Source organism: Cannabis sativa, chromosome 3, assembly GCF_029168945.1.
Source record: "Cannabis sativa cultivar Pink pepper isolate KNU-18-1 chromosome 3, ASM2916894v1, whole genome shotgun sequence".
In the NCBI taxonomy this organism is placed as follows: Eukaryota; Viridiplantae; Streptophyta; class Magnoliopsida; order Rosales; family Cannabaceae; genus Cannabis; species Cannabis sativa.
Window position 1 is genome coordinate 21,627,175 of NC_083603.1, and position 11,578 is coordinate 21,638,752.

Consider the following 11,578-nt stretch of genomic DNA (forward strand, 5'->3'; position numbering starts at 1 on the left):
ACCCAATGTAAGGTTTCCTAAACTTTATATGTGTTTATTTCATCGTTTTAGAAAGTTCATATTTAGGATGTTAATAAACATACTTGTGAGTAGATCTAAGATCCTGGTAAAATAATTTCCAACAGGGGCGGGTGCCACTGGAACTTCTGGCACAGGCTCTGCAGGAGCACCCTGCTGCCTCAATCTCTGAATCTCTAAGTCTTGTTCCTCAATTCTGGCTTGCATTTCAGCAAACCTAAGTTCCCAATTCTGGGCTCCCTGATCGGCTTGGGGAGCCTGGGTAGCCTGTGGCGGGTTCTCATCACCCCGACCACGAGCCTTGCCCCTGGGACCTCTACCTCGGCCCGTAACACTTGGGGGAAACTGAGCTCCTTGACCTTGATCTGACCCGACTGAGATGCCCTGACTCCTAATATTTCGTCTGGCATTCATCTAGTCTGAACAGCCTCGAAACCCCGAGTTGGCATTTCAGGTCACGATCAACGAGAGCTTACTAATGCCGCTTAATTTGGAAAAATTAAAAACGAAACATGCGCCTATTCTACTATCACGCTACTAACATGCTTCCTAACAAGCTTTTCTTATTTTAAAATAAATAATAAGCTACTAAAGCAATAAAAGCTTACTGAACCGTAGAACGAGCTAACTCATGATGATGATTGTACATGTCGTGACAATCTTCGGAAGACAACCTGGCGGCTCTGATACCAAATTGTAACACCCTAACTAGCATAGGCGTATTACGTGATTTTTAAACATGCTGTGCAGCTCGTTGCTAATCAACGAGGTTTATGGAAAACGTGATTAATTAAAATTTTTACTTTTTAATTAAACTTGTAAAATATTTATACAAAATACTCGGGATCCCAATTATAAAACCATTTACAAAAGTTTACTGTCTATACAAAATATTTGTCGCCTAGCGACTAATTACAAAAAAAAAGCCTCGTTGTCCTGATGATCGTACGCTCCAGGCCTAACCGCCCCGACATGTACAATCTTCACCGGCTCGCTCACGGTCCATCAGCTCTAGCCTTGCCCTTACCTACACAAAAACATAGCACTGTGAGTCGACAAACTCAGTAAGAAAAACATAATAATACTCATACATAAATCCTGGTCATGGTCAGACGCCCATACCCCTGACCATAACCCTAACTGCCGTGTCCAACACGATACTGAGTCCCCCTAACTGCCGTGTCCAACACGGTACTGAGTTCTGAACGTTCATAGGGACAGTACTATTGACAAGTAACAGCCTAATCGGTCGAATCCTATACTCCGTCTGGTCATACTCCACCAATACCGACGTGTTACGATTTAATCGGTCGAACCGGTCATACTCCGGCTGCTGGTCATACTCCAGCCTGTACCGACGTGATACGTCAAATAGTACGAAACCACCAACCTAAGTATCAGCCTAATCGGTCAAACCGGTCATACTCCGGCTGCTGGTCATACTCCAACCTATACCGACGTGATACAGTGTCAGCCTAATCGGTCGAACTGGTCATACTCCGACTGCTGGTCATACTCCAGCCTGTACCGACGTGACACAGTTGGATGCTTCGAAGCCAACATACATATCTAATGTAATCTAACAGGCTTCCTACATGCACGCTAAACATGTAATCTACATATGCATACTGTTATACTAATCTTACCTGGATTCTGAATTCAGGTGTGCTTGGCCAACCTCGACCGGAACTATTCGCGGCGGACATGTGCTCCTAAACCATAAAAATCACAACACTATAAGTGATACGCTAAATCACTTCCCGGGGACTTAAACTAGGAACTAAAAGTTTCCCTATCAATAAAAAGCATGGCAATACCCCAAATAACATAAAAACGAGGAAAACTAGGGTTTCTGAAAATCACTCAACCGGCATACCGGTTGTCCAACCGGAATTCCGGTTCTGGGAATTTTCAAAACCCATCCGGAATTCCGGATGCACAACCGGAATTCCGGTTCCTCGCAGGCAGAAAATCAAAAATTCATAACTCAACCAAATCAAATCCAATTAACCTCAAACCTTCCAGACCTGTTCTATATATCCCCTAGAACATTTCTAAAGCAACAAAACTGAGCTTCACACACAGAAACTCATTTCACCATTAAAGGTCAAAGATTGAGTTCTAAAACTCAAAACTTGACTAAACAACATAACAAGCATCAAACCCTGATTAAAATCTCATATTCAAGCATTTAAAAACTGCAGAAATCAAACCCTAACTCATGCAACAACTACAACCACTAAAAAATCCAAATTTCTCTTTGAAAACCTAAGCTTTTACACTAAAAACTCCACAACTCTAACAACCTAACCATCAAGCATTACAAGCAGCTTAATAACATCAATTAGTCATGCTTAAACCTCTGCAAACAACTATAAAATCACAGCAACAATAACAACTTAAACTAGGCATGCAAACATCATCAATTCATCAAAATTCTTCAAGAAACTAAAAGGGAGAGCTACAAGGATCTTACCAACAACTTGAGGTGAAAATCTAAGCTAAATCCAGCTTGAAAACCAAGAGAAGCCCCCCCGCCCCCCAAACCCAGCTGCGCCAAACCGAAAAAGAGAGAAGAAAAGAGAGCCTTGAATTTTCTAACTTTTCTAACTTTGGAAATTTTGAATAAATGACTAAATACAACTTAACTCTTTTTATTTCAGCCAACTAAAACCCACTAAAACACATAATATTCCACTTACTAAGTGCACTAAAAGACAAACTAATAATGGGGCAAAATGACCATTTTGCCCCTTCACACCAAAATCACAAAAGTAACACTAAAGGGGTATTTTTGGGAAATTCTAAATTCCCGGCCATTCCCGACATTTCCAATGTCTAAAAAAACCGTCCCAAACTACTAACAAACTAAGTTGTGATTTTACTGAGCCAAATACCGAGTTCCATGTTACCGGGCACCGGAAATGCAAAATTATGAAAACTACTAAATGACATAAAATGCATCTCAGAATTCAATAATAACTGTATAATTAATTATTTAAATAGCTATAAATAATTTCATAATTAAACATGATTAACTGCTAATTTCCAAATTAAACTAAGCGGTCTTTACATGGAGAATACAGAAAGAGGATGGAGGGATCTCAGATTTCACGAGATACGAGCGGTTTTTGGTTTTGGACTTTGAGAGCATTAGCTTATATGATTTGAAACTTGTAAAATTTGTTAACTTTGATTTATTTTCTATTAATGAAGCATAAAATTGCATCTCTAGAATTGGATAATATTGGTCTTGTGATGTTGTGTACTGTCGATAATTTAGATATTGATCTTCAGGGTGTTCTTCAAAATCTAAAATTCATAATTGAACTTGTGTCTTCGATAAGGTTAAGGCCAACCTGGCCAAGGGCAATGTGTTAAATTTGTCCCATTTGAGTAAAGCTAATTAGTACTTATTATGCCTTTCTTGTATTTCTACTTCATTTTTTTGTTTGTTTTTATTTTTACTACTGAATTGTGATTATCAGAGTTGTGTGTTAAAAAGTATTTTTGCCAAAAGATTCCAGAAAAAAAAAAGATAACAATTATAGAAGGTATTTATCATGTTTAGAATAGTTGAGGGTATACAAGTAGTTTAATATTAGAGTTAGTAGTTTTAGCAGTAGTTAGTTTAGAATTAAAAAAGGCATAAAAGTCTTAACCTAACTATTGTCATTGTCTTGCTTTGTGCAGTATAAATTATGTCTAGCAATATGGATAATGAGAAAAATGTAGAGGAGATGATTGATGACTTGACCACTACAGAAACTAATTTGTCTAGTTCTGATGGGGATGAACCAGTGAAAGAAAGAAGAAAAGGGAATGTAAGGAAGAATAGAAATGATCGTCAAATGCAAGACAAGGACAAGAGCAAGGACAATGACAAAGACAAGGAGAAAGACAAAGGAAAAAAGGGATGTGAAAAGGAAAAAGGGAATGGAAGACTGGAAAAGAAGCAAAGAATTGGAAAGAAAACATCTAGCATTTGGGATCATTACACTATGTTGCCAGATTGTGATCCCGAGAAGTTAAGGGCTGCTTGCAATTATTGTGGTACCAATTATACGGTAGATACAAAGTTGAACGGGACCAGCACATTATGGGCACATGTGGAGAGAAAATGTAAAAAATATCCTTTTAGTGACTGGGTTGAACAAAATAAAAGGCAACAATCTACTATCGATAGATTTACTAAAAACAAAACAACAACTTGCAATGAAGAAGCAGTTGCTTCAAGTGGGCTGCCATTAAGATTTAATCAAAACCTAGTTCGGAAAGCAATAGCTGAATATATCATCATGGATGAGTTACCTTTTCGGCACGTTGATGGAAAAGGATTTCAAAAGCTTATCAAACTTTTTTTTGACGATTTCCAATTCCCATCAAGGTTCACTGTGGCGAGAGATATTTATCAATTGTTTTTGGATCGAAAAAAAGAACTAAAGGCAATGTTGGTACAACATTATGTATCGCTGACAATCGATTGTTGGACATCAATCCAAAATATTTCTTATTTGTGCTTGACAGCACATTGGGTTGATGATAACTAGAAAATGCAAAAGAGGATTATCAACTTTCTTAAGGTTCCTAGCCATAAAGGAGACCTTGTGGAAAAAGAGTTGATAAATTGTCTTGATGAGTGGGGTATCTCCAAAGTATTTGCAGTGACAGTTGACAATGCTTCTTCAAATGATGTTGCACTAAGAAAATTGAAGGGAAACTTGTTTGAAAAGGATAATACAGTTCCACTAAATGGTAAAATATTTCATATGAGGTGTTCGGCTCATATCTTGAATTTGATAGTAAGTGATGGTTTGAAAAGTTGAATGAAGCAATTTCAAGTATTCGAAATGCGGTGAGATATGTGAGGTCATCTCTAGCTAGAATAAAATGGTTTAAAGAAAGTTGTATGGATGTAAATATTGAATCAAAAGCCTTGCTATGCTTAGATGTTGTTACTAGATGGAACTCCACCTACATGATGTTAGAAGCTGCTATAAAATTCAAGAAGAATTTTGACAATTTAGAAGGAGATGCAAACTACACAAGGTACTTTGATGAAGAAAGAATGGCTGGTCCGCCAAGTAATCTGGATTGGGAAAAAGCAGGAGTATTTGTCAGTTTTTTGAAGAGACTCTATGATCTTACTAATCGGTTTAGTGGGTCATTATATGTCACATCCAATCTATTCCTTCCAAATATTTTGAAAGTACAGGCTGATTTGATTACTATGGCTTCTAGTCCTGATACTTTATTAGGAACTATGGCTATTAGTATGAAGCGGAAATATGACAAGTATTGGGGAAGGATTGAAAAGCTAAATATGTTAACATTTATTGCCAATATCCTAGATCCGAGGTATAAATTAGAGGTTGTGAATCGAGATTTTAGATTTGTGTACAATCCAAGTGAGGCTGAAAAAATGATAAAGTTGGTCACCGATACATTGGCACAGTTATGTGTTTTATAAACAACAACAAACAACTCAGCCATCTGAAGCTCAACAATCCCAAGCTCAACCATCTCAATCTCAGTCTTAGGTATCTCAATCTCAACCATCTGAGCCTGTTATTAGTGCAACTAAACTTAGTGACGACATTGAAGAAGATGATCTCGAATACTAGTTGAATGATCGTCATGAGAAGCTTGATCCTACATTTGATATTCTCCAATGGTGGAAGTAGAATGGATTCAAATATCCAGTTGTTGCTCGTATGGCAAAGGAAGTCTTTGTTGTAATTATTTTACCAGGATCTTAGATCTACTCAAAAGTATGTTGATTAACAACCTAAATATGAACTTCTAAAACAATTATAAGTAACACATATAAAGTATGAGAAACCTTACATTGGGGGCAGTGGAATAATATGTCTCCTTCCACTCAGATCTCTAACCCTTGTATCCTTTCTGTTGCAGAGTATTATCAAGATCTGAGCCTGAATGTCCTTCTTTGTTGAAACTGGATTCTTCACAGTCTTCCACACTATGATTGAGGTACTACTTGATGTGTGTGGGCACTACTCTATCACTTGGGGATATCGAAACAAAGAAGAAGAAAGAGAGAGAGAGAGAGAGAGAGAGAGAGAGAGAGAGAGAGAGAGAGAGAGAGGTGGCGGCTCAGGAAATTTCTGTGAAAGGAATGAAATGAAATTGTGTTGTGTGTAGTTTCCTGAAGCCTTTACTTTCTATTTATAGAATACCACACTGAGTTATTGTTGAATTACTTGGCATTAAAATAATGAAAAAATTAAATAATAAAACCCATGCATGTGGCCGGCCAAGGCATTTGGAAATAGGCCTCACTTTTGCAACTTTCCTGTTTTATCATTTCTGTTTCCTATTTTCTCAAAAACTGCCAATTTTCACATTAAACCATATAAATGTCAATTCTAACTATTTAATAACTATAATTAATTATTAAATAATATTGTCATTTATTATATTTATTAATTAGACTAATCAAAGTCTCTTAATTAATAAATATACCCTATAAACTCTTTCTTTACAGTTTCGCCCTTAATAAGTGATAAATTCACAAATAGACATAGTCTAACTTGAGAATTATAATTGATTAATTAAAACCAATTAAATGAGTCTTACAAGTAGTATTGTCTCAACTAGTGTGGGGACCATGGGCCTATATATCTGAGCTTCCAATAAGCAGATCAATAATTTACCTCTTAAATTCACTGACTTATTAATTCTTCGTTGAATCCACGCATAGAACTTAGAATTACACTCTCAGCTATATAGAACGCTCTATATGTTCCACCATATATACACGCTATTAATTATCCATTGTTATAATCCTAATTTGATCAATGATCCTCTATATAGATGATCTACACTGTAAAGGGATTAAATTACCGTAACACCCTACAATGTATTTTATCCTTAAAACACTTAACCCCGTATAAATGATATTTCAGCTAAGTGAAATGAGTACTCCACCATTTATTTTCATTTGGTTAAGCTCGAAGGAAATCATCCTTTACTTTCTATTCGCTAGATAGAAGCTATAGATTCCATATTTATGTTAGCGCTCTCACTCAATTGCACTACCGTGTTCCCAAAATGTACGTATCACCCTGACCCAAAAGTAGGCTTAACTAACAAATCAAAGAACAAGAATAACACTCTTGAGATTGAACCTAATCATATCAGGATTAAGATCATTTGATCTAGGATCAACTAGGTGATATTGAATTGAATGGATATTACGGTAAGTTTGATAAATCTATGTCAAAGTTCAATATCGGTCCATTCCGATGCATAGTTCATGCATCCAACCCAAGCTTTACTTTAACCAATGCTCTGGAAAGAACATAGCATTTCTCCAAATGCAAGAACATAACTTTTCTTTAACCAAATGCTCTGGATTGGTCGGCCGGTTTTCGAATTGAACCAATCCAAACTGAAAACTGAATTTCAGATTTTTATTTGTAAAAAAACTGACCAAACCGACCGATGCGAAGCCCTAACACACACCATAAAATTTACATACAAACACATATACATATACATATCTTATGCTAATCTTACCTCATTTCCTAATTCAAGTGTGCCAGTCAACCAGAATGAAAATTCATGTGTTGAACGGAGACACTATGTTACAATCATGTAAATTGAGTAAATAACTTGCTACAACCTTCTCGGGAATCTAAACTGAAAACTAAAAGTTTTTATATCGATAAACAACATGAAAATACCCTAAATATTGAGGAAACACAGAAAAATGAGACTTTGAAAAACTACCCAGAAGAACGGCAGACTATTTTTCTGGGTAATCTGCCAGTAATAACGGTAGATTATTTCCACAGAAATCGTCTTCCCTTTTCTGCTGCAAAAATAGTCTCTTAATCAACTCAAAATAACCTAAACTTCTTACTAAGCTCCAAAACACCTAAGGAAGGTTCAATAAACATATTCCAAGCAATAAAACCAGATATAGCACAAAATTTCACAATCCACCATTGTTGAGCCAAGGTTGAGCTCTTGAACACAAACTTGCTCAACAATAAAACTAAACAGAAATTCCAACCCAAATAAACATTATTCAACTAAGAAATAACTCAGAAAATAACCCCTTAAACCTAAGGTTCTGGCAGAACCAAAATACTAACATTGCATGCTTAAACTTAGCCAAAACTTCCAATAATTGCAGAAAAGGAGTTCTAGAATCTTACTTTAGATTTGTTATCCTAAATTTTGTCTACATGACGTGGCATACCAAACATAGAGTACAAGTGGAGTACAACCCCGCCAATAGTAGAATAGAGCGTCCGTCTAAGATATAGTAAAACCGTCAGGCAGCGACCGAAGGGAGTAAAGCGAGCCCACGAGGAGTTGTACCAACATCCCTGGCCGGCCAAAGGGAGCCTATAGGCCGGCTAGGGTAAGCCTATAGGCCGGCCAGGATCTGTGCATAAGCTGGCCGACTAAGAAGTGACTTTCGGACCCAAGGAAACTCCATTCGACCAAGGGAACCTGACATCTTTAAGGAAACGATGTACAAAGCTGTCCTAAACTTGCAAAAGGCTGGCCTCCACACTCAAAGGTTGTCCTCCTCTTGGTGGAGCTATAGTGACTTGCCGAACCCTCCAGGCCTTGTCCTGCTAGGTCCTAGCAGGACCATGACCGTCCAAACTTCCTTGAAGGCCTATGGACGACCAAGATTGACTTGGCAAGACTCTATGTACAACTCTACACGTGGACCAAGGCATGTGCTACAAATTTGACCCCTAAAGCCTAACAAACAGGCTGAGAAGTATCTAGAATCTAAGGACATTTTGGTCTTATGTAAATATCTATCTAACTATCCTATTTTTAAGAGATTTAAGTTGTAAACCTAGGGTTTAAGGCTTCCTATATAAAGGCCTTAACCCTAGCCTTGAAACCTAAGTTCTCTAAGTTGCCTCTAGGTCACCTAGCCTCCAAATAGTTCTAAGTCTGAAAGCCATATTCTCTCTTCTCTCTCTCTTTCTCTCCTGTACATGACCATTAGGGCTCTCTCTCTCTTCTCTAAATCTCTCTCACACACCAACTATAGGCTGGCTAGCACCTTAGCTGGCCAGCACCCAAGGTTGTCCAACACCCACGGTTATCCAATACCCTAGGCTGTCCAACACGTGAGATCTGCCTTTTGATTCATACTTTGTAATTCTAAGGGTGTTATAGTAGATCCCACCTATAGTGATCTAGATAGTATTTCCCTCAGTATAAATACAACCAAAAGGAGAGTAGGTCATCACCTACTATCACAATGGGGTCGAACCTCTATAACAAATCTCTGTGTTTATTGCTTTTTTCATTCTGTTTATGTAACATGTGGCAAGCATCAGATCTATATGACCCAACTGTTAGTGATCATTTTTTGAGGCCAACAGTTTGGTGCTTTAATTGAGAGTGTGGATATCGTATCTGATCAAATGCCATGGTTAACACAAGAAGAATTCCTGTCACGCCATATGCATCTTTGGTCTCCCTCAAGACCCACAAATTGTAGGTCTAGACACTCAGTTTTCAGTCACAATTGGAATCCCAACAAACACTACAGATGTGGTGAATCTTGTCACAAAAATTAGCACCACGAGTCTGGCCTCCTCTAGACAGAGCTGTAGTGACCTACCAGGTCCTGCAGCCCATGTCCTGCCAGATTCTACAGCCCTTGACCTACCAGGTCTTGCAGGCCTTGACCTGCTAGACCCTGCACACCTTGGATAGCCAGGCCTCCCCTGTTGGGTCTATTTCCAGCCAAGATTGCCTGGCAGGACTCTATAGTGGTCAGACTGATACAGGCATCCCAGTGGATCCAAGTCGCAGGCCCATGCCTCCAAGGGAGGACCCTCCATAGGCACCTCCAACTGAAGGAAGAGTCCTTGGGGGCACCCTCCAAGAACAACAATCGGGTTTCATCCCCGGTACTATACAGGAGAGACGAGACCAAGAATTGACGAGCCTACTATAGGTGAGCCCCGCGTGAACGTGAGAAGACCTTGAGTTGGCCAGACTCAGGGAAGTCGTAGGCCGTGGATGCCTAATTGAAGAACCACGTGATGTTTACTGTAATGTATTTGTTCAGCAAAGATGCGAATCCCTTGAAGAACCATGCACTAGTGATTGCAATGTACTCGCTCAGTAGAGACGCAAATTCCTAAGATGGATGGTGACCAAGAGTACATCCTTCGATCTTGCCAAGCAAACTTAGATTGTCGCAACAGAGAGGTCATCGATCTAATAAGGCAGTTCAACCAGAGAACCGATAAAAGAGGCCATGATCTTATCAGAGATCCACTTCAAGGAAGACTTGTTGATACATCAGGGAGGGTATATCGATATGCTGATCAACCCAGTTGCCCACAAACTAGGATAGATCTTCCCTTGCCAGATGGAGGACAGACCTTTCCTTAAAGGTAAAACGGCAAAAACTGGTAGATCCCGGCAACCAGCGGCATGGGGGGCCAACCAAGGATCTCAAGATCAACAACAGCCCCCTTTGTCCATCCTGTGGCCGACCAACCACCAGCAGGAGTACCCATGGCCGGCCAAACTCCTTCAACAATACCCATGGCCAGCTAGACTCTTCTAGCAGTCCCCATGGCCAGCTAGAGAAGAGCACTCCCTCCCCAAGGGGAGCGAGTCACCCGAAGATTAATTTTCAACCGACGAGGACCGAGAGTGGGTGGAAACACCCAAAACAACAATTTAAGAAGTGAAGTTAATCAATTCAGATAGTTGGATCCACCAAACTCTAGTAATTGGTGCGATCTACTCCATGTCGATGCACAAATTCCACTAGCCAGGCAGAGAAGTATGGGCAGCCAAGCCCTGCCTAGCTTAAGGCTAGCTGACCATGTACGAGCACCAAACTCAGGGCTGGCCGACCTTGGAAGTAACCTCTCCCAAGGTATGGCCGGCCAGGCTCTATCTAATCCGAGGATTCAACTCAATCAAAGAAGGCCAATCAGCCAGGCCTCTGCAACAATAGATCCTTTTGTGCAAGCACAATTGGATCAAATACGAGACATGCTTAAGGTCCTAGCTAGTCAAAAACCTTCAGAACTTGAGCTAAACAAGGCGAGGAGATCACCATTCTCGGCATACATCAATGCCTTGCCCTTGCCCAAATTCAAGACGTAGGCTTGGAAGATGTACACGGGAAGAGAAGAGCCTCTAGTACACGTGAAGTACTTTAAGATCCAAATAGATCTCATATAAGTACATGGAGATGTGTGATACAAAATCTTTCTGGCAACTCTAGCTAAAATAGCCCAATAATGATATTTCATGCTGGCCCCAAGAAGATTTAATTCTTGGGAAGAGCTCTCTCGAGAGTTCTATATAAATTTTTTATTTTTTTAAAAACTAATATTCAATTCATGTTAATTCATATTTTTTAAATTCATATTTTTTTATTGACTGTTATTATTTTTATATAAAGTTACATAATTACCAGATTTCATTTAAAAAATTGTACTAGATTTTTTCTTTTAAATAAAACTTAAAAAAGTAATTTTTTATGAATATTAATGCTATATACTATATTGAATAACTAATCAAA

General features: G+C 38.8%; 1 protein-coding gene across 1 annotated transcript; it reads left to right on the forward strand.

The window, feature by feature from the left end:
* The first annotated feature begins 3,731 nt into the window (after positions 1–3,731).
* LOC133035976 (zinc finger BED domain-containing protein RICESLEEPER 2-like) lies at positions 3,732–5,488 on the forward strand. Its single transcript, XM_061112435.1, has 3 exons — positions 3,732–4,472; positions 4,569–4,792; positions 4,981–5,488. Exons 1-3 carry the CDS (start codon positions 3,732–3,734, stop codon positions 5,486–5,488), a joined length of 1,473 nt encoding a protein of 490 aa, XP_060968418.1.
* The last annotated feature ends 6,090 nt before the right edge of the window (positions 5,489–11,578 follow it).